The sequence below is a fragment of the Sceloporus occidentalis genome, unplaced genomic scaffold (assembly GCF_023333645.1).
Source record: "Sceloporus occidentalis isolate IW3139 unplaced genomic scaffold, rSceOcc1.0.p SCAF_29, whole genome shotgun sequence".
NCBI lineage: Eukaryota > Metazoa > Chordata > Lepidosauria > Squamata > Phrynosomatidae > Sceloporus > Sceloporus occidentalis.
Genome location: NW_028317009.1, coordinates 22,064 through 47,004, shown reverse-complemented (window position 1 = coordinate 47,004; position 24,941 = coordinate 22,064). Strand labels below are relative to the sequence as shown.

At 40.1% G+C, this 24,941-nt stretch overlaps 1 protein-coding gene across 2 annotated transcripts; it reads left to right on the top strand.

The window, feature by feature from the left end:
* Window positions 1-387: 387 nt before the first annotated feature.
* On the top strand, window positions 388-2,279 carry TMEM170A (transmembrane protein 170A). Of its 2 annotated transcripts, none has more exons than XM_089486541.1 (3): window positions 388-520; window positions 1,314-1,414; window positions 2,148-2,279. In XM_089486541.1, exons 1-3 carry the CDS (start codon window positions 388-390, stop codon window positions 2,277-2,279), a joined length of 366 nt encoding a protein of 121 aa, XP_089342667.1. The 2 variants fall into 2 exon arrangements, with proteins under 2 accessions (XP_089342667.1, XP_089342666.1); XM_089486540.1 differs by having other exon boundaries at window positions 1,314-1,484; window positions 2,149-2,279.
* Window positions 2,280-24,941: the final 22,662 nt, after the last annotated feature.

The following is a 24,941-nucleotide window of genomic DNA, read 5'->3' as shown; positions in this document are numbered from 1 at the left end:
TATTGTGATATTCACTAGAATCGAATCTTTTCATTTTTATTGTTCCATACCTTCCAGAAAATAAAGTGACATAAACACAACACAATCTAAGCAACTGGTGTACCGACGTGTGGACGCATGCGCACTAGTGTGCTTTGAACCACGGGATCAAAACATTGGTGATGGTTGAAAGGCTTTGATTGGCTGCTGTACTACAGGCATTTGTGGAAGCCAATCGCTGCTTGGTTACCATTTCTTGACCACCGCCTTTTCGGCTCGCCGATTGGCTATCGCATGTGCAGGTCTCTCTGATGTGGCTGCGGGTGGAAGAGTGAGTGGACTCGGGGAAGTTGTGTTAGGAAAGTGTGAGGAGGCGTTGCGGCCTGCGAGGCTGTGGATGGCGGAAATATGGACAGCGGCGGAGGAGGAGGGCTGGGCAGCGACACTGGGCTCCTGCAGCAGATCCTAAGGCTGCGACTGGTGCCTCGGGTTGCCAATGAGACGATATGTCCCAGCCCCACCACTCTATGCGCCTTCCCGGGTGAGACACTCGTCAAGCCGTCAGATTTACAGCGGCACTCTAATAAGTCGCTTACCGAACACCCCAATAATAGGACCCTCTTCATCCACCATAGTGGCCCCAAGCGTGAGGCTGTGGGGCCATGGCAATTAACCCTTGCTTGTCAGGTTCATGCAGTTTCTCTTAACATGATGATGTATTAGAGACCCCCTGTCATATGACCTGTCAAAGCTTTTGGGTTTAACCCTATAGCAACCTTACTGCACAAGGGGCATGGCCCCCTATTCTACACAAATAGCATTATATACGGTTGTACGTCTGCGGACCCTCGATCTAATGTATAGGTTTGTCTTAATCCGCCAGACCCTTAGAATGTATGGATTGTAAGAAGCGTAAACTGTTGGTGCCATATAAAGAATAATAATTAACGTGATATATATATACTTAATTAGTTTTCACTTGTTACAGTTGTTTAGAAGCCGCCCATAAATCACTGTAATGTTATTCTGTCTTTAATTGTATTATATGATTATCTATAATATGTGATAATATAAAATGATTATTTACTAGTGTTATTTGAAACTGTACACGGCAACACTTTGGGTCTCAGTAAATCAGACCGTGTTGCCAAATCCTGTACAGTCTGTGGCCCCTAAGTTGTAAAATGCATACAAATGGCAAATTATATTTCTATAGCGCCAGCAGGTTCCGTAGCGCTGTGCGTGGTACAGGTAGCCGTAGAGATGACTTTGTTCCCGGGAGAGACGATTGACAGGTCCGTATGCAGGTCTCATTGATTTTGTGTGTGTTGCAGAGATGTGGTATGGCGTGTTCCTATGGGCGCTGGTCTCTTCCCTTTTCTTTCACATACCGGCTGGCCTGCTTGCCCTGTTTACCCTCAGACGCCACAAGTTCGGAAGGTTTGTTTCGGTGGGAATCTTTCTGATGGGCATAATCGGACCGATATCTGCTGGGATTTTAACAAGTAAGTACTGGTTACCGTTATATCTGTTACAAATGGTTTGCTGCCGAAGGGTCTGCTGGTCCATTGCAGACTAAAGGACATTATTGCTTTCTTTGTGCTAATTGTCTTCTTCAGACAGCCAAGTGTGGAGCAAATACAGGACAGGGAAGTTTGTTCCATAAGAGTGTAGAACACATGTGAAAGTACATATACCTATTAGGTACTTCTACCTTAATAGGCATTCTTCATAAACAAGATCTGTCACGGAGGACGGTGACTTCCAATGAACACAAGATGTTCAACTGATCGGCTAATGTGATTTTAGGAGAAACTAAAAACAAAAGCAAGGCTTCACAACCAAACTTTCACAACCTGTGATCTAAACGAATGCTTCCCAAACTTTCCATAGGGATGGACAATAAAAAATAAAATAATAATAATTAAGAATACTGTTATGAATATAAACATGTAAACCATATTTAGCCAGCGTGTCAATCCAGATCCACACCATAGTGGGGATTAACACCTTGTGGAGTTGGTACCTTTGATATTGACTTGTTCTCGGTCACATGGCGAGAGAATGTACCACGCTTAGACCGTTTGTAGTTCTCAATATCGCTCTCATTTAGCACCTTCTAACGCGTTGTTCAACAAACCCTTTTTTTTTTTTTGCTCTTCTCAACAGGTGCCGCCATAGCTGGAGTCTACAGAGCAGCCGCCAAGGAAATGATTCCCTTTGAAGCTCTCGTGCTAGGTGTAGGCCAGACTTTCTGCGTCCTCATCGTTTCATTTTTAAGGATTTTAGCTACTTTGTAGCCCCGCTAGACAGACCCTGCCTGGAATTTCACGTTAAGCGTAACGGGACTTTTTCCCGTACTCAGCAGCCATGGTCATGATATTCTAGAATGTAGAAGAGCCTTCAGATCTCCTCAGAACCACACAACATTCATCCAGAGATTAGATGGAAACCACACAAAACGCAATCTCCACGGCCCAAAATTCATTGAATTGCGTTGCGCGGGCTTCGAGTCCTTATGCAGCGCTACGGCCGGCTCTAGCTGCAGTTGTCTCCAGGCCTGGATTAATGACCGCAGCTTTACCGCACTTGGAGATAAAGCAGTAGATGTGAAAATACTTCTGTCTCTGGATCCAAACTCCCATGGTTTCACATATATTTTAAAGTATGGATTAAAATGTTACTAACCTAGTTGGTATCTAACATATGGTTTTTTTGTGAAAGGAAACGGGCACTTTTATCCATATTATGCTTTTTTTAAATCCTTTTTTTTTTCTTTCTTTTAGCTGTTCACCAAGTAAATGATTCCGTTCTTTTGCATCTGACTTTGTAATGATAATACTGGAAATGCATTTTTTTTTTATTAGAGATTGTTGCCTTTGTGCAAGAATTGCAAGGCATGTGCTGATGTTGCTTTTGGGACATTGCCAGTATCCCGAAACCGTTCCTCCCTCCCTCAATTCTGAAATTATTAAAATGTCTGATTACGCGTTAAAAAAAAAAGGAGGTGCGACAGGCCAACAGATGAGGGGTTTTCTTGTTGAAGAGTTACCATTGGCTTGTACCCACCTTGCACAAAAGAAATATAGCTTCCAAGCTTTACTGTGGCCTGTTGCATAGCCTCTAACCTTTGGTGAATGCAACCTCTATCATTCTCAGCAGCTGGCTTACCAAAGATGATGGAAGACATGGTCCGCTTTAGGGTGGTGGGTCTTTCGACCATCACGTGAAAGGGTCATCTTCACATTACACAGACGCAAAGCATTCACCAATGGCAATTTTACCTCTGCTGGCTTGTAGAAGGACTCCATGGTCTCAGCCGATGTTCATTGACGACATGTTATCACAATTTTTCAATTTTTTTATTCTGCCTATGCATCTTATAGGAAGCATTTGGTTATGTGCAATCTTTATCGTCAACACTTTAAAGAAAGGGGACCTTGATGGTCTTCATGGGCTTATAGCTGGAATTCCTTTTAATTTCGCACAATTGTAATGCGCTAGGAGCACATGTACTTAAAGCATGCAATGTATTTTTTACCATTGAGTGGCTTGTTTATAACTCAGATGTTGTCTCCAGCATGACTAGATCAGGGAGAAAATATTAGTTTTCCAGATTTTCTGTTTTAATTTTCTTTTGGCAGGGGAGGTGAAACCCAACGGAAATGAAGTACCCAAAGTCAATCCCCACCCCCTTTACATTGTTTACAAGACATCCTATCCAACAGTAGTTCTCATATTACTATCTAAGTGTTGGAAGATTGTCCCCTCCAAAAACCAAACCTGCCAAGTTAGTTCATTTACACCCCTTGGACTGCGTTAGGAGACTCGTTTCTATGCATCACAGGGAGAGTTTGCCCAGTTATGGTCGGAGCTGGCCATGCTTGATGCAAGGAGGCTTTGAAGAAATCTCACTGATTAAACTATACATTATCCGTGGACCGCCAAGCTCTTCCTGCCGCAGAAGCGGTTGTCTCGTCAGGTATAGTGACGTCACAGAGCTGAAACAACGCTAGCTTGGCTGGCCCTATATTTAAGTCAGTGAGGTTTCTTCAGAGTCTTCTGTCCTGTTGAACTATACATTATGCAAAGCCAGCTCAGATGCCCTTGCAGCGTTGGCCCTTAATAACGAATAGCGAAGTGAACGCTCCCTTTAGTGAATAAGTCCCATTAAGTCCTGTGCATGCTATAATGACAGCTAGGAACCTGTTTACCTTATTAACTTCTGAGTGTGGTCTAACGCTCATAGGGTCATATATGTGTGTGGCATTAGGTGCATTCTGGGCTAGCACCTTAGCCAGTTACAATCAGCAAACTGTTTCTTTGGCCACATGGGGGCAGTAGTGTATAGTTTACCCCAACTGTAGTCCCAAATGCCAAAGTATTTAATTGGATGTAACTTATTTAAAGAGATAGGTATAGGCCTTCGACTGAAAGGTCACTTAGCACACAGGAGTTCATGCGATCATCTTAAATATGGTGCCTCTGCATTAATTACTGGAATTGTACTTACAGCACATAGATGCGGTCCCCTGGACTGACGACATTATTGACATACATGCTGCGGAACACAGGGAGGCCGTGTAATACAATATGCATCAGCAACAATGTGCATCGCTTACGATGGTGAGAAGACTACTTTTGCATCAGAATTTATTCTTATTGACCACCATCGTAGGCCACAGCCTTTAATAATTGCATCCACCCCAAAAAATGATCTTAGCCATTTGTAGGCATTGATAAATAGTCCTTTAGCTCGGTTACGTTCTCTCTTATTTAATTCTGCAAGATCCTGACAATTCTTTTTACTTTTAGTGTAAACACTGATCCTTTAAAATATTTCCAAACTTCTCCCTTGCCAGGAATTCATATTAATTCATATTCATTTTTTTAAATACTACAAGCAGTCCTTGCATCATGAAAAAAACTGTGCTTTAGAGCTTTGCTACAGAAGGATTGCAGAATATTTTTTTTAAACGACCCTGAAAATGATTTCCAGCAATTTCTTACACATTGTATGGTTATGATTGAAAATGCAAACTTCTTAATCAAATACCCCTGTACAGTTTGAAACTATTTGATTTAAAGGTAAATTTTTATTTTTCTACTAATGTTTCTAATTTTGGTGTTGAATGTGTTTATATTATCAATAAAATGTTTGAGTAAGAAGCGTGTGGTTCCTTCGTCTGACATTTGGATTTGGAAATTGAATAAAAATGTGTAGAGCGATTGGTCCTGATGCATTTTTTGGTACACGGTAGCAGCTATTCCCATATGATAACCTATACCTGAATACAAAGCAGGTTGACTTGGGTAGTGCATAAGATAAGGTAGGAATCGGCACCTTACATTGAATAGGTTAAGACACGCGGGACGTTGAATAACTCGACCCGTTTCACAGACTTGCCTTCTGAGCTGCAACACTTATTTATTTTATGTAGGAAGTATAAAAAAAATATAAAGAATCTTATCATTCAATATTATATTCAGATAATTTGTACTAAAGCAGTGATTAATAGGAAATAGGCGCATCTTTATAAGTAAGCTGTGAAATCACGCTCCTCGTGTGTGTCTTTGCAATTACCATCTCATAGGCTTTCCTTCCCAATCAACAAAGGTGCCACTTTGGTCCATGGTGAGGGCATAGATAACCTTCAGCATTCCCACAACGCTGGTTTCTGTTGTCAGTAATGCCTGAAATCAAAAACGAGATTATGAGAAATGGCAAGAAATGGCAAGAAACAGCTGGGCACTCCAGCATATTTAATGCTTATTAAATATTAATTCACATGGTGTTCCCCTTGCAAATACAATGCAGAACCCTGAAGAGATCTTCTGACACATGACATACTTGTCATGGCTTGATGAACGTCATGAGCGGACTGCGTGCATGATTTCAAAGAGAGGACTATTGTGCTACCCACTGATTGCTTCAAGCAGCCAATCAATGACAAGAATCTGCAAACCATAAAGGAGCTGCATCTCCTCCCCAAAGTATTATTTGTAACCCTCAAAAAATGCACATTAAAGTACCGATATTGTCCTTTAATATGTATTCGTCTTTAGGTAGGCTGTTGACTCCTGACTATCGTGATAAGAGAATGCTACAATATCTGGCACAGACCTACGTATCATTACTTCATTGTGCAGTTGTCGTGGAACATGAAGCTATGATGTCATATCCCAGGCCTCGGTGATCTAGAAGTCTATGTCACCAGTATTCTTGGTCTTGGTATTTCATGGTGGAACCGTTGGTTGAGGGACCTTTGATCTCTACAACCAGACCAGTTCTTATTTTGGGATCCTATTTCAGTAACGATATACATTTGGTCACGCACCAGTGTAACTGGCTTTGATTTGAACTTTGCACATTACTAAGAATGTAAGATCATGGTTCTGAAGTAGCAGACTCCACTTGGACAGCCAGAAATGGAAAAAAAGTAAATAAAACATAGGCTTCAGTCCCCAAGATCTAGCCATTGCTTGTTGTGGACTCTGTCCAATGTAAGGCAGCAGCCCCGCTGTGACATGACTGTCAAAGTCTTGAGAAACAGTATAATGTACGAGTTCTTACCCCTTCACCTCCCAAATCGGTCTGAACCCAGCCAGGATGTATAGCTATGGACATAATGTTATCCTGCTTGTATCCTTCTCCTTGGCATCTTGACAGCATGTTCAAGGCAGCCTGCAAAACCAAGAGTAAACATATAATCTAACCACCATAACATATAGACAAGTCAACATAATAATTTTTTACATATATATATATATATAACAATATATTAGGAAATATAGTAAAGATACTACATTCCTGTTACTTTTGATTGACCAATTTAAAGAATTATTACTTCTTGAGATTATTTGTGTTTGAAGAATTCTATCCTGTAGTCTTGTAACGCCTGTAGAAGGCACAACAGCAGAGAATCTCTCGGCATAAAACTACCACTAAACATGTAAAAGCACGCATGGACATAATTGTCTTTGCTTGACGTGCGACTCAATTTAATTATGGTGGAAGTACACTTAAAAAAACACGCATGCTGGCTAAAGCCTTGTGTTTCTACATGTCAAGTTCTAGAACGTTGTGCTGAAAGTATACACTACAGCGAGTTAGAACTCCAGCTAAACTATTGTAACTACCAGAAATTGACAAGTAGACAAAAGATAACATCATTCAAAGCATTACAAATATTCAGACATTAACCTTTTGACTTTTATTACCGGAGCTTAAACAGCATGAAAACAGGCAAAAAAAAACCAAAACATTTTGACATTTAAAGTACCAATATATGTGATTATTATATATATATATACCGGTATATATATATATATATATATATAATCACCAAAGTATTGTTAACCCTTGTTACCTTGCTGCAGCGATATGAAATCACTGGGAATTGTTCAAATAACAAAGGGACGTCTGCAATGGAGCCGCCTAGAGTGGATATATGAACGATGGCTGAAAATCCATTGGACTTTGCAGATTTTTTCAGCAGATTGTAGTACGCCTACAAAATAACATTTTTGGTTAATATATAGAAGAAGCGAAGAAGGAGAAATACTGTTAGGAGGAGACAAGGATGATCTGGAAGTTCTACAAGTTGTAGTGGATTTCCAGCAACACGGTAAATACATTCAAGTAAGGTGGGATGTGCATAAAGGTCTCCTAAGGAATAAATAAGTAAAGAGTCTTAATAATCTATATATTTATGAAATGCAAAGTTTGAGAGGGGAAAGTGAAAAGCAAGCAGGGTGCATTCCGCTTAAGTGTTTCATATGAAATGCGGTCACTCAGTTCTTGGACTTTACCTGCGACACCAGCATAGGTCCCACCACATTAACCTTGTAGACTTCCATCATGTCCTCTGCGGTCTGCGTGTGCAGGGTGTTTGGGGGGGCGATGCCAGCATTGTTGATCAACAGGTCCAGTCCCCGTCCATTCAAATGCTTCTCCACATGCTTTGCGGATTCGATAATGCTCTTGGGGTCAGTGGCATCTAAGGCGAGGCGACATCATCATTTTGTTTTAGGTATATCACAAGTATTAGTTTCATGTCAATAAGAACCTTAATAGACATTGCCAAGTATTATTTAAGCTTTTTTCGTCGTAAAGCAATTAGATTGCAACAACTTGGGCCATTCACATATATGTATAATTTCTAAAAAGAAACAAAAACCAAACATCCACTTATTGTCCAGATCGTATGAATGGCTTACCAAGCTTAATCAGTTTGACATTTGAATGCTTTTCAGCCAATTTCTTTAATTCCTAAAAACAAAAAAAAAAGAAATGCACATTATACAAATGAAACAACGTTTATTTTCCCATTTTCAACACACCCCTGCTGTCAGAGTGGTCTGGTCCCCTCCCTTTCACCCTGGCAGCTGCTCCTTCACAGGCACAGAGTATCCGCCTGGGCAGAGACAAAGTTTGCAGGCTGCAGACACAAGGTAGTTTATTTTAAACATGTATTGCCGCCAGGGTTAGTTAATACTCCAGCTGTGGAGACTACATTCCCATGACTCTCAGCCTGGCTAGTATGTAAAACTTTATATGAAAGTGAGTACTCAACAACTGGAGTGCCAAAGGTTAGCTTTTATATTATTATGCTGTTAAATGCACATCTCATGATTCTCAGTCATCCGTTTGGCTGGCCGAACATCATGAGGAATATTATAGCAGCACACCACGTGCCAAATATTAGCCACAACTGCTGCAAAACTACCAAGGGTCCTATTTTGGTTCCAAACCTTTATGTCCCCTGGCCCCAGCCTTTTGTGTTTGGCTGTTTACTAGGAGAGGACCGTGGAGATGCCTGCCACCATTAGTAAAGCATTTAGTTGGGTGATGCCCTAAGTCACCACATCTGGATCATCAGACAGTAGGAGACAAGAGATGTGTGGTTATGGGGCAGATACTTACCTGCTCCCCAACTACATTCCCTGGTGTTGTAAAGGGTGCAGAGCCATTATTACCCCACCGGGTCTTGAATTTGGTCACAACTGCATCCCCACCACACCACAGCCCATAAATAACACTGCGTTACAAAAATACTACACAATACTACACGCGTTAAACATTCTGGTTCCTTTAAAAGATTGTTATTTAGTCTATTAACCATGTCAATTAACCAAACATAACGGGGTGCAGCAAACAAATTAGTGGGATACCTCTGGATTTAAAGGGTCTCTGAAATGACACATCATTTGGAAATGCAAAACCTAGGTGAAGTAGATCGCCTATTTAAATTCTGGAAGACGCTGCAATAATGGCATACAAGTCATACATCCACAGTAAACGCAGGGACTGAAAAGCAATAGTCAATCTGATTGAGCTGCATGCAATAAATATATCATTTTCCACATTAGATATTTAGAAATATTTGCGTACATTAGGCATGGTTTCAAGATTTGATCAACACATAAAGTCTGTATTATCAACTAATTAGCTTCTTTGATCTCTTTGCATAATATAAAATGTTAATAAAAAGAAGTCATTAATGTATCCAAAAGTAGCTATTAAAAGTCCACGATGCAACCAAGCCCATCTTATTGATGAACTTGTTATCAAGAGCTTCTGTTACCTGGCTCCGTGGACCATCAGGGTCTCTGCAGGTGGCAAATATTTTATCTGGAGGATTTGGTCTCTTTAAAAATTGCTTCACGAACTCTAATCCGATTCCCCGGTTGGATCCGGTCACCAACAGAGAGTGGATCTTAAGATGAGACATGCTATTCTTATTCTGGATCTGTCCTTATGCTTCTAGCTGTTCTCGCTGCTAATAGCTGCAGTGGAAAGTTCGCTTAAGGTCTTTCATGCCATGGCGTAGGCGTAAACCGGATCCAAAAACATTTTTTTTCATTTAGGCTGGGCGTTTAACTCCTACCTTCCATGAATATAACTCACTTTTTACCTTTTGAATGTATAGATCTCCTCGGATCACGTTTTCCAGTTACTGGAAACCACCGGCTGTGCTCCAGCCATTATACTGCATGTACTTTAATGCATATGATAGCTGCGCATCCCATTTCATTTATCAGGCATAATTTGTTGATGATGATGATGAGGCTGCATGGGACGATAAAATGTTCTTTCATGTAACAAATCTGCTGCATCCCTATCAGGCTCGGACTGGCCATCAAGTCCACTGGGCAAATGCCACGTAGCCGCACGTATCCAGCCGTCGCACTCATCATAGGCGGCCGCTGGCCTTAAAGCCATTCGTCGCCAGCCCAGCCCTGTCCATTGTAGCTGTAAAGTCATTTCCGAACAATTAAACGGGTAGTAATTTGTTTTGCTGTAGCTATTAGCACTCGATCCAGACAAGGATCCAGCTACTTGGAGGTGATCAAAATATAAGGGGGGGGGGTGATTTATCAACTGACAGCAGGGAATCGATCACATGCATATATATTGTACATATGTGATGTAGGACAGCTGAATCGCTGTGACATTTTAATATTTATACTTTGACACAGCGCCATCAGATTCCGCCGCGCTTTGTATGCTTTTCGACCAATGTCTTTAATTCCTAAAAACAAATGGAAAAATACAACCACACATTGTACAAATGAAATCATAAGGCTTACAGAATAAGTGCTGTTTTAAACTGCTACAGCATGCTCACACATGTTTTAGCAGGTCGTGTAACTCATTTGCGTCTTGTATCCCGTGTTCAGGATATATACGGATGCAACAAAGATGTTTAATGCACCGCAATGACACAGGCCGACTTAAGAAAGCAACTATTGATAGCTTTCTAAGCTCGTTTTTACCCCATAAGTGCAAGGCACGTCATTTGTCACGAACCGCATGCAGTTCTGTTACAGACACAAACGTATTAATTTATGACATTCTGATGTGGGGTAAAACAAAAACAGGAATATGATGAAAGACTGAAGATGGTCTTAGATGCTTCCAAGGAGAATATTTTGAGGTTCTGAAAATGTAAATGTTTATTTGTACGAGAGACCAAACTGATCACATACCTCTGATTTACATCCAACCAAATGGGCTTGATTGAGATTAGCACCCATCTGCCCTGTTTTAGAGCTTGCGCAAGAGGCTTGCATTCTATTCCATCCTAGATAAGATTTGGCACTTGATTTGTTGGACCAGTTTCCTGGCCATGACATAGACTGTATATGTATTATGAAATAATAAAACTGCACAGAGGTTCTTTAACAATTTAATGCTACTAAATATTAATGGTATTCAATAATGCATCCAAATAGATTGTATTAGGATTATTATTATTAATAGGAAACAGACACTTCTTAATAAGTAAGCCACGGCATAATGCCCTTCATTGAAAGCAAAGCCTCATGTGGATTTGCGATCACCATTTAACAGCTTTTTCTTCCCAATCCACAAAGGTGCCGCTCTGGTCCATGGTGAGGGCATAGATAACCTTCAGCATTCCCACAACGCTGGTTTCTGTTGTGAGTGGTGCCTGAAATCATAAATAACATTACACATTTTAAACCAAATGCTAACGATTAAATTGTTTCTTATTTCTACTTTAAACCTTTTTTTAAACCTACATTTATTAAAATAGCTTTTTTTAAAGTCACTGGGGTTGTGTATTAAATTACACTGATGACTAGATCAATTAATTTGTTCCTATGGTGAGTTATCAAACTTTGCACCAGAATCACATTTTGGAGACATGATTTTAATATAACTATCATTATCATAAAACATACAAATATGATTACCTCCCCCTGCACCTGACTCCTCATTATGCATGATGTCATATCCTAGGGCTCTACAACATCTATGTCATCAGAGAGACCGGGATTAACTCCCTCTTGGTATTTCATGGTGGAACAGTTAGCGGAGGGAACTCTGACTTCTCCAACCAGACCAACGTGGGTCCTGTTCTTATTCCAACAATGATAGGCATTTTGGTTTGTTTGAACTTGCAGGTAGAGCATCCGGTTTGCACGTTACTAAGAATGTAAGAACATGATTCTGAAGTAGCAGACTCCACTTAAATGGCCAGAAATGGAAATAATGGAAAGTAAATAATTTCACCACACGGGCTTCAGTCCCCAAGATCTAGCCATTGTTTGTTGCGGACTTTGTCCAATGTAAGGCAGCAGCCCACTGTGATACGACTGTCAAAAGTATAATATATGACTATGAGTCCTTACCCTTTCTCCTCCCAAATCTGTCTGAACCCAGCCAGGGTGTACAGCAACGGAGATAATGTTATCCTGCTTGTATCCTTCTCCTTGGCATCTTGACAGCATGTTCAAGGCAGCCTGCAAAACCAAATGTAAACATATAATCTAACCACCATAACATAACAATAGCTTTGGAGTATTTTTTACATGTATAATAACATGTTATTATGACCCAACTGAAAAATAATTTTCATTTCTAGCTGGAGCCTGGATGTTCCCAGTTATGCTGATAACCTGCGTTCTAAAAGAGACTGCATCACTTAATTACAGAAAGCACCATTATTCACACCAAAGTATTGATGCCCCCCCTTTGTACCTTGCTGCAGCGATATGAAATAACTGGGAAGTCTGCGAATACACCAGGTACATGTTCAATGGAGCCAAGTAGACTGGATACATTAAAGATGGCTGCTTTTCCATTGGACGCGGCAGATTTTTTCAGCAGATCGTAGTATGCCTAAAAAATATTTTGGTTACTAATTAAAACTTTTCCATAAAAGCATGTTAAATACAAGACATTTGTTTTCTATAAATTCTGTATCACATTATCTACATAGGATTTACAGGCGAAACAGAAAAGCAAATGGGATGGATGTATTTATCACATGGAGAGATACGGTATCTCTCAGGGGACATCTGGCATGGTGGATAGAAGGGACGTTGCACCCTGTGCAGTGATGATTTGGGGCATATGCCAGGAACTGTGTGTTTACTTGCAGTTACACGTTTAGCAATCGGGATGTGTAATGTAACCATTCACACCCTGACCTTATCATTTCTGTGCTCCCATTAAGCAGTCAATTGGTGCACACGCATTGTATGCACTAAACATTGTTGTCCTTGGCATTAGCAGCCCAATGTTTTGGAGCACTACATTACAGGGTTAACCCCTACCAGCCTTCCAGTGCTGTTATGCAAACCCAAATCCAGGGGCAGCCCAAGGCTTTGATCCTTTATTTGCTACATCAGATCTTCCAGACAAACGCACGTTAAACATCTGACCCTTTACATTGTATTCCGCCACATTACTATCTCCGAAACTCGGGGCTCTCAACAATAGGGCCGGAGGATCAGCCCTTCGAGCCACCCACTAACAATGCTTCTTGTACAAATAATTTAGGGAGAAAAGGTGTAATTCTGACAGGTGCTGTGGCTGCTTTGCGCATCGAACAAATAATCATATAAAAGCGTAGAAACATCAATGAAACAGAACAAGCTCCCTGCTTAAAAACGTACCTGTGTCACCAGCATAGGTCCAACGACATTTACGCTGTAGACTTCCATCATGTCCTCTGCGGTCTGCGTGTGCAGGGTGTTTGGGTGGAGGACACCAGCATTGTTAATCAAAAGGTCCAAGCCTCGGCCGTTCAAATGCTTCTCCACTTGCTTTGCGGACTCGGTAATGCTTGCTCCGTCGGTTGCATCTACAAAATAATTTTAAGAAGAAAGCGTGAGCCCAGGTGACATCATCGTTGTGTTTTAATTATATTAAATGATTATTTACATGTAAGGAATCAACAAACGAGGTCATGTTTGCATCATAAGAAAACAAAAAGAGAAAACTCTGACCGCTCCCAGCACTTTCACGTTATTGAAGTATGAGCATTTTAAGCAGATAATTCATTCAGCGTGCCTGTTACTTGGCTTGGGTGCAAAGACTTTCTTTGGTCTTGTCTTATGATGACGTCGGGTCCTCTGATAAGATCATTGATGGATCATGAGACGCAAAGCTTCATCTATGATTAGCAACCCCTTTTCATTCCCCAATTCTAGTTATTTATTCTTTATGAAGGGCTGTTTAATAATGTTACAATTCTGATTTAAATATAAGAAATGTACAAAACTATTGAAGCCGAAGCAAGGCAAAGAAAAAAATCTTTGGGGGTATAACATGTTCCTTGTTCCTTGCATGAGAAGAAAATTCTGGTTCTTGTTGCTAAGGACTCTGGAACACTAGCAGGCATTGTCGGCTATAATGAGGATTTTTCCTCCCCATACAGAAATTGGATTGAGCAACTTGGATCATTCAGCAGCATAGTTTCTACAAACAAGTAAGCTTTCATCCCATTCCAGAGTGTATAAATGGCTTACCAAGCTGAATCACCACGATGTTTGAATGCTTTTCAGCCAATTTCTTTAATTCCTAAAAAAAAAACAAAAAAAAAACAAGCATTGTAGAAATTAAAACATCATCGTAAAACACATTAAACCTCAGACCGACAGTAATAGCACACTACCCAAGAGTCATTTTAACATTAAGAAGGAGCTTTTTATACTTGTATCGAGTCTTTATGGATACACCAAACATGTTTAATTTACTCTTTTGTCTAATTTGTACATGTTCCAGATTTCACAACAATATTCACATTTTGTGTATAAACAGTGAGGTTTGTGTTGCATTGTTTACATTGTTACACAAGCCAGTAGATGACATTGGCGGCTTTCTTGGCGGCTTTCTTCTTCCATGCTATCCACCGGAGGTTGTGCACATGTGTTAGCTGGCTGCATGAAAGAGGCATTACTGTGGGGCAGGGCTTTACCGGGCCGGAGTGGGGGCCAACACATGAAACTTCTTTGGTGTTTTAGCCCCTGGAGGTATCTAAACAAGGACGCTAGGCTGCACTTGCTTGTCCGGATTCTTTCCATGCTCCTTCCAAGCACTCCCTTTCTGTAAGTGTGTTTTTAGACACGACTAGACAGTGTACATTGAGCGTGTTATATGCCAAACGGCCACAAGCTGTAAACTGTACCCCCAATTGTGCCAGCTCTCCCATGCCTGGGGCTCATCATCATTAAAGATGGTCCCATTGGTACGGAACCAACAGATATTTTAAATGCAGGGATTTATTTTCCCTTTTTCAGCACAGCTCCCATTGACATTATGTTATAGTAGGAGGCGGATGGGAACCTGGACCTAGTGATCAGTAAAAGTATACAACCCGGCCTTATGTGTTATCATTCTGATTAACAATGTAACACATTTGTTTTATCATATCAATTATTTAACATTTATGCCATGCCCAGAAAAACCATACGGCTACTCGCCAACATTTTGCCGGGTTATTCAGTCCCCCCTGTCATTCAAATGATTTTGTCGAGTCACTATGAAATTGCACATTCTGCGCAAGCCACAAACTAACAATACAATCCTCTTCCATTCAACTTGACGTTATTCCGGTTACGCAACTTTATTATGACCTTTAGGCAGGTAATTTTATAACTCACCTTGACAGATAAACATGTTTTTACAGTAATCGTTAGTCTATGCCAAATGATACGAAAGAAAATAATGGGGCGGAATTAATGAATAATTGGAGCATGTTCCTTCAGTCTATATATCTGGATTAAACAATGCCTCTAAAACGACACAGGTGTAAAACATTGTGCAATCAGGGCATTCAAGTCATATATATATATACTCGCTACCTGCAGGGACTACAAAGGATCGGATTGATATTTACACAATAAATATGTAGAATTTCTCCCGTATTTGCAGGTGCTAGGCATATAATGTCTGTGATATAAAATGTTTTTCTTTGATCTATTCATATTTACTATTAAGTTTGGAATCATAGTAACAATATGTTGCTAATTTGTTTTTTGTTATTTTTTTTTCTTTAATCAAGGCAAAAGTTTGAAGGTTTGAGGTTTTCCCACTTAAGCCGCCTTACAACCTCCCAAAATATTACAGAATCAAATTTGCTATCGAGATGAGTTTTTCTTACCTGGCTCCTCGGGGCATCCGGGTCTCTGCAGGCTGCAAAAATCTGGTCTGGGGGGTTTGGACTCTTCAAAAATTGCTGCACAAACTCTAATCCGATCCCCCGGTTGGATCCGGTGACCAAAAGAGTGCGAATTTTAAAATCAGACATATCTATTATCTGTACGCTTCGGTTATGCCTGATGGTCAGCAACGTTCCCTCTCTGCTTATACCTACAGCTGAAACATTCTTCTAATTCTTCGCTTGTCAGGAAGTCTGCGTAACATGTGACCCATAAACCCTTTTTTCAGGCTTTAACTCTTACCTTCCTTTAAGAGAAAAAAACATACTTTTTATCTGCTTGCCTGTATGTTTACGAAGCGTAACAAAGAATATAAATGCCTGGCTAACAAAACCGTAGGATTACGTTTGCAGCGTTAAATGTGCCGCTACTTGCTGAATATATGGGTATTTATTTTTCATGAAGCAGGGCTTTGTTTTCTAGTTCGTGGAAACCACCAGTTGGGTCTTTAAAGGGGCATTCCAGCCATTATATGCACTCATATGATAGCCGTGTCTCCTCATTAAAGTCCAATTTTCTCTCCTTGCAAGTGCATCGAGGGACTCAGATGGTTACACTCACCACCAGCCAGACATCTGAGAAATCCATGGGGTCTATTGAGCCTCCTCGCGCATGAAGTGCTCCAAAAGTACTTTAATATGCATTCTTTGTTAGGGAGGCTGAATGGGTCGGTACACTCTCCTTACAAGCAATCTGCTGCCTCATTATAGTTGTCATTTTGTAGTCATTCAATGTTTGCTTTGCTGTCTTGATCTGCATCGGATCCAGCCGGGACTACTGGGTCAGGACACATGCCACTCTGCAGAATAATTCATGCCTGTTCGGGGTTACGGTGGGTACGGTATGGGGGTATAAACTCTCAGAAGTGAATCAATCACTATGATCATCCTACTGGCACAGACACCAAGAAAACAGGCAATGGGGCCAACATCAGTAAAGGAGACTAGCAGCTCTGCATAGTGATCCCATAGAATATAATAAATAGATAATAAATTCTATGTGGCGCGTATTTTGTTCACTTTTTATTTTCCATTACTCATGTACATTTTATGCAACCCCTGAGATTTGCCCCGAAGTCTCCCAGTAAAACAGCTGGTGTTGGTGGTCTGTTAATCACTCCCTGACTATTTGCTCATTTTAAAAAAAAAAATGTCAGTAGCCATTTGGCAACAACCTCTGTGCATGGTTTTGGGTCATGTGACAATTAAGGATTCCCTTAAAAATGGATTAAACAGGTAAATTCAAATCTCTCTCTCTCTGCACTGTGCGCACAATGCTAGACAAGCCTTCAAAACATTATATAAAGAAAGCAAAACAATGATTTGTTTGGTTGTAGGTGTTGATTGTGTATATATAAAATTAGATAGGACTCGCCAACCTTGGGGTCCAATAAATGGCCATATAGTGAGACGGAATCCCTGATAGTTATGCATTATATAGGTGTTTCTTGAATGCTATTCACTTTCTGTGTACTTCCTTGGTGTTCACCATGGGATCTGATCCCCTTTCCAGTCCAAAAACAAGCCATTTTGTTCTTCAGACAGTGTTTCAAGTACACCCACGATACCGCTGACACTCTCCTGCACGGTCATCGGAGCCTACAAAACATTAGTTAGAGTGTGTGAGTTTTAGGAAATAAGCGCTATTTATTCAACATGACAGTTTTTTTTGTTAATTGCAAATAACCAAAAAGATTACAATAATTTATTTTATTTACTTTGTACATGTAAAATAATGTAGCAGTTTTGCTCCTTAATTAGGATTATAGAATTTCAGATTATGAGAATTGCTTGTTGTGGTAGTGAACGTGGTTTTGAGTTCTGACGACTTTAAACCATTCAACAGTGGTTTGAAAACTCCAACAAATTACACCAAATCCACGTGCAAAGTCAGAACTAGAAAGCCCTATAAGTTGCAGAAAAAGACAAAAAAAATAAGGTTACGAGGTTGTGGTCAGAACCTTAGTTTTTAGCTATAGTTGAATGGAAAGCTGCAGAGACTTAAACCCCTCAACAGTCCATCATAGTTCCCATTGGCAGAGATGGACTGGGTATTTAAACTGGCCCAGGCACTTGGGATACACCCGGACGCATGCTATGCTCTTACTTTTGCAGAGGGCTGCCGTGTATATCCAGCCAATGGCCGCACATTCAAGGACAGGATCTGTCGTGCAAGCGTCGGTTAACGTAGATGGGAGTCAACATCAGCCGCCAGCCCCCTGGCCTTATGCCCCCTTTTATCTGATGGCCAGTGCAGCCGTTATCACAAGACTACAAGCTCTGCAACGCCTCTTGTGATAAGCTTTTGTAGCACCATCTGGACCCAGGAGCCACACCACCTCCATCCATACATCAAACACAAATATATATATTGTTTGGTTTACGGTTTAGTGGGAACGCAGATAAGTTAAAATCCATACATCATTACTTGGATCTAAAGTTCCTTCTTGGTATATGTGGTCCGCATGCTAAATCGCACTTACCATTGGCCCTCCCATGTCTGTCTGCACCCACCCAGGATGAAGGGCAACAAACAGAATTCCACTTCCCTTATGCGCTTCTGTCTGGCAGCGGGTCAGCATATTCAGTGCGGCCTGTAGGAATATCATTTAAAAGAAAAGTTCAACGGCTGATAACCAATAGGTCTATTAAATGCTTACGGCCTGCGGCCAGCTTAGAGGACTTATTAGGCAAAAGACATATTATTCATTACAAGGTCAACCCCTTGGAGCCATTGTTGAGGCTGGCGATGATATTTCAATGGCCTCCACGGGAGGTGGAACATGTATTTTAAAGCTGAGCCTTGTATTTACCTTGCTACAACGATAGCCAATTTTTGGATAATTGGCATAAAAAGAAGGGACGTCTCCCACAGAGCCCAGGGAACTGGTTATATTTATCACAGATGCCTTGTTGCAACTAATTTTCATAGATGCATTTTCTCGGGCTGCTTTGTTCAGCAATGGCAAGAATTCCTAAAAAAAAACCAAAAAAAACAAATACATAAATAAATAACATTATTTGCAAAATTATCAGGAAGTGCGTCCTATGTTCAATGTATTGGAAAGACAACACATCAAGAAGGCTATGATAATTTGACTTGTTAAACAGAAAAGTGAAGCGGTGATATAAAAATGAAACATTAATTGTTGCAAAACCACTAAACATTTACTGTTGTTTATATTGTTTAGGCTTTGATGCAAAAATAGCCAAATGGGAAATATATACAAAAAAAAAAGGTCAAGATATTAGTGGAATAAATCAGAAATCTGTTCTAAACCTTTTGAAATGGTGGTATAACCCTAGAGGGCGAGGTATTCTTATTTTGATGGCACACATATCTGCTATGGGGATACTTTTATGGAGAAACAAATGATTTTTGGTAAATTCAAAGAATGGACATACATGAGACAAACCTACTTACTATTGATAATCCATTTGGAAATTCGTGATAAAGACTCTGGCTTATGATTCTAATAGAATAGTCCTGGAGTAGGATCATTCCGTTGGTTGCTATAGCAATGGCTCCACATTTAGAATTTACCGTTTAATTCATGAAAATATGGGCCATAGCAACCAAACAATGGCCCCAAAGTCCCTTTCATCTCATTATTTAGGTAGACGGGCATGTAAGTAATGAGTAGGAGATGCAGGAAGGTCGTTCGGTTGAAAACGGAGAGGCGTCATTAGCAGAGAAAAAAGGGGCAAACATGCCACTTTATAGACTAGCCATACCTAACCTACATTTTTTATTGTGACAGAGCCGGTGATCTCCGTCACATAAAGCAGTTTGAGACATCCTTGTCTAATCAGGGCATACAAGTTCTACCATCTATGAAGAAGCAGAGGGTTCACATCAGGCGCTGGCACCAAGGACGCTCCAACACCGTATGTTCTATTTTAACGTCATCAATCCATGATATCGATAAAATGATACCTGAGTGAGAATCATGGGAGCGATTGTGTTGGTTTTGAACGAATTAATCATTTCATTCTCATCAGCTGTTTCCACAGTGTTTTCCATGGCAATGGCGGCATTGTTTATAAGCATATTTAAACCCCGTCCGTTTAATTTCTTCTCAATGACATGATACGCAGCTTTGATACAGCTCCGGTCTGTAACTTCTAGGAATACATAACAGATTTTGTATTATAGAAAATGAAGTTACGGTGACTGCTTGTTTCAAGGCGAAACAAATCATACAGAAAAGGTTAGTGTATAGCTTAAATATAAACTATAGAAGATGTGCAATGGGACAAAACAAGCAAGAAAATAAATAGATCAATGAAATCTGGATCATGCGCCAAAAATCACTTGACCATGCCAAAATGTTGCGTGTGTTGATGTGATGTATATCACAATAGAAACTTATATATGGAGCAAGGTTTGTCCTGCTAAAGTTTCTAGACTGTAAGCTCATTTGAGCAGGGCCCTCCTCACCTGTTGTCAACTTGTTATATTACATGCTACTTGTTATGTTCTGTCTACCCATTGTACAGCGCTATGGAATTTGATGGCGCTATATGAAACAATAAATAATAATAATTATAATAGAAGAAAGTGTGCTACTTAGGCGAGATGGGCAAATATATATATATATATATATATCCAGCTCTACAAATGACTAATCTCCATAGGAACAACCATGTTCATATATATATATATATATATATATATAATATATATACAGCACTGCAATTCTTTTTTTCTCTTACCCACACAGCTTTATGTTGTTAATGAACACAAATGATTCCATGAATAACGGCCAGAACTAAACTTTGAACTCTTGTGAAATCTGGCAGAGGACATTCGTTTAGAACAGGGGGTGGCCAAAAAAGTAGCCGAGCAGATGTTTTAGAAATGCAACTCTCATGATGTTCAGCCAGCCATAGGCATGTTCTCTTCGCGTGTTAACCGAGATTATCCATTAACTCACCGAGCTGGATAACTTCAAGATTTGGGTGATTTGCAGCCAGGGATTTTAGTTCCTGGAAAAAAAAAATATACGTGACTTAAGATCCGTGTGTGACTTTGCTCAGTCCGCTACATTAATGCGGTCTACCTACATACGTTGTTCACTTGTAATTTGTCTTTTAAACCTTTGCTTACAATATGGTATTTCAAGGAGAATAGCTACATAGGCTGGTGCGCAAAGTTATCATAAGTTACAAAAGAGTCCATTTGACCAGCATGAAGCCGGCAGGTAGTGCACAATGATCAAGAATAGGGCTCTTAGGTCACTGTTCCTGAGTGTATTAACCATTAACAACAATAGACCATAGCCTTTAATACGTATATAAACTGAGACCCTGATTGTCTGAACCTGATGGTTCCCAGTTCCAAAACAAGTCCTCATAACGTAAAAAAAATATCTTTCACCCGGGGCTGATTTTCCACAGTATTGATCCAGATTAACATGCCTTTTAATGACATGGTGAGGATCACTGGTGTTGCATGCACCTAATGAGAGAATAATATGCGCTCCTCAAATATCACACGGGACGTCAGTGAAAAAAAATGGAAACAGCTGCTTACAGAATACTGAGCGATGACCCAAAATCTCAGACCTCTTCATTTCGATAATGGACCCTTGGATTTTCCTCATTCTCCATTTCAATAAAACCTCTGAGACTCTTAGTTAAATCCTCAGTTATGATCATACGATAAAAGACAACTAATAATTATAAGGCAGTCAAAGTGTAGGACCTCAACATATTCCATACCTGAGCTCCTTCTGGATTGCGACATGTTGCGAACACATGCTGAGGGTTAACCTTTTCCAGAAATCTTTTAACCAGCTCCAGACCGATTCCTCTGTTAGATCCGGTAACCAGAACGCTGTTAATCCTCAGACTGGCCATTTTCTCACTGACCATATGCTGGTAAATGGTTAGAGCGTCCAAATGTTTTTGTTCACTGTTGCTTAATACTCAGACTATGTCCGTCAGCAATCATTGCTGCCAAAGTAAAAGTATCCCATGATGGATACGTAATGGAATCTGTGTACCTGATGCAATAATTTCAAAAAGCAAATATGTTTGTTTGCAGTTTATGGGCTTCATGGAGTTTAGTCCCAGACAAAGAGCAGAATGCATCATAATAAGAAATACAGATCTAAAACATCATTTTACCCCAAATAAACTGAGATGAACCGGCTGCCTTATTCTCCCAAGGCAGCTCATCGGTGTCCCTCAACATTAAAAAAAAACAAAAAACATTATTAGAATAATTAACATTTTTGGCAGCTCCTGTCGAAATGGCCACAGCCAACCTTGAACGGATCAGATGATGCCCTCTGATAAAATGAGTTTTTAAGGTTCTATTTTAAGCATATTTCAGTAATTAATAATACTTTACCCGCAGTATTGCGATGGCCTTCTTGTGCTTCTGTGCTTGGAGGACAGCATCACATACTTTTTTTCCAAACCCATGCCAACGTTATTGATGAACAAGTTTAAATTCTTTCTTTTCAACCTGTCATTGACTGCAACGTTTTAACACTTTCCCGTTTTATTACTGGGTTCTGGAGTGACTCCTGGAAAGTCACGTTGAATACGGGGAACGGTTATTTTGTCCAAATATACCATCGGAACACACAACAGATGTGATTTAGATCGCTGGGACCCTGACAAATGATCCAGGTGCCTGTTTTACAGATTAAGTTTGTTCTGTAAGGAAATAATAGAAACAAGTTATACGACCAGTTCGAATCCACAATTAGTTAAAACATATTAAAGAAAACGATATAAGATTGATGAATAAGAACACATGTTGATCGCTTTTATTCTTCTACTTATCTGGCAGCTGTAGCCATATCCATTCAAAATACCACCCCGTTTAACCGCAGACGCTCCCAAAGTATTTTAGTCCACTTACATATTTAATGTTTAGGTTGAAGACAAAGCTTGAGGCACAACTCTCAAACGTCCATTGGGATTCTATTGACTGAAGAACAACAACTCCCAGAATGCAAAGTTTTTTTTGGCTAATGTCTCAGTGTGACCTTATTTAACACTTGCTTAAAGTTGGCTGAAAGTCAGGAAAAATCCTCAATATAGATTCAGGAACATGGCCAGTCCCCACCCTTCTATGACCTTTTTTAAATATGTCCTAGCTGAACTCTTCTAAGCTGCACCAATCCCTCAAAAAAGGGGGACCTGAAGGTCTCAGTAACTAATTTTAGATGTAATAAAAAAACTGTAGTGATTGTTTTATAGGAAGAATTGGCTGAACATGTATTTTTTGATGTTGTTACCCACTAATGGGCTTCCTAAATAAAAATAAGCAAAATACTATAATTTATGCATAAAACACTTAACTCATTGGCCAAGGAATACAATCCCCCAGAATGCAGGTTTTTTTTGGCTGTTTCTGTGTGACCTTATTTAACACGTGCTTTATCAAGTCTAAGTTGGCTGAAAGTCAGGTCAATATAGATTTAGGGACATGGCCAGTTATCAACCCCCTGTTGCAGGTTTCTAATATTGCGAAGGAGTATTCATGTGAACTTTTTAAGTATACTATGTGGACATAAGTATTGCTACACCAACATGGACTTATGACATCGCATTCTAAATACATATATAGGACATAGTTGGTCCCACTTTGCAGCTGTAACAGCTCCCACTCTTCTGGGAGATTTTTGGACATTCAACCTGTAGAGCGTTTGTGAGGTCAGGCACTGGTGGTGGATGAGAAGGCCTGGCTCACAATCTGTTCCAGTTCATCCCAAAAGTGTTGGATGGGGTTGAGGTCAGGCCTCTGTGTGGCCAGTCGAGTTCTTCCACCCCAAACTCATCCAGCCATGTCTTTATGGATCTTGCTTTGTGGGTCTGCCCCAAACTGATCCCACAAAGTTGGAAGCATATCACTGTCCAAAATGTCTTGCTATGTTGAAGCATTAAGATTTTCCATCACTGCAAGCAAGCAGCTCAACCCTTGGAAAACAACCCCATAGCATTATTCCTCCTCCACCAAGCTTTAGTTTGCACAATGCAGTCAGGCAGGGAATTCTTTTAGCATCCGCCAAACAGAAGTGTTATTCATCACTTCACAAAACACATTTAGACTGCTCAAGTCCAGCAACAGCATGCATTACACCACTCATTATGACCCTTGGCATTGTACTTGGTGATGTGAGGTTTGCATGTGGTTGCTCAGGCATGGAAACCCACCGCACAGTTTATGCCGATACGCCAGTGGAAGTTTGGAACTCTTCAGCTACAGATTCACCAGATTCCAATACCCCTTACAGTTGACAGCAGAATATCAAGCAGGGATGGAATTTTATGAACCGATTTATTGCAAAGGTGGCATCCTCTTACAAGACCATGTTTGAATTTAAACGAGATCTTCAAAACCCAGTTTTCCACAGATTTATAAATGCAGACTGCATTGCTAGGTGCTTGAGTTTTTACACCTGTAGCAATGGGTCCAATTGAAACACCTGCATTCAAAAATTGGTGTCCCAGTACTTTTGTAAGCTGCAACCATTAAAAAACAAAAAAACAAACTAAAAGCCTTAACTTTTACATTCAATAAAAACTGAAGTGATTGTTTTAATGGACAAATATATATAAGCTACCATACAATTGCCTACAATGCCATGTAGCTTGGTGTCATGTGCCTGTACAGATTCTGTTCAATTAAATGGTGTATAATAAATTGGTGATTTCAGGGAATCTGAACATACAGGTCAATTCTAGCTAACTGTAGGGCTGAAGATGTATGGTGTAAGGAAGATTGGGCTAGTGATATTCAAAGTTACAATTTTTGGTTAGATTCTACGCGAGGACCAGTTGTACAAAGTGATGCTTTACCTAATTCTGAGCAGTCATGTTTTCTCTTCACCGAAAAAGGCTGGAAAATAACTGTAGGTTTTGACAAGGCTTCCAACCACCATGTCACATTTTTATTTGCTGATAGTTAGTGACCTGGTCTTTGAATACCCTTGAATATATTCACATGGCAACACAGGAAAGAATGTT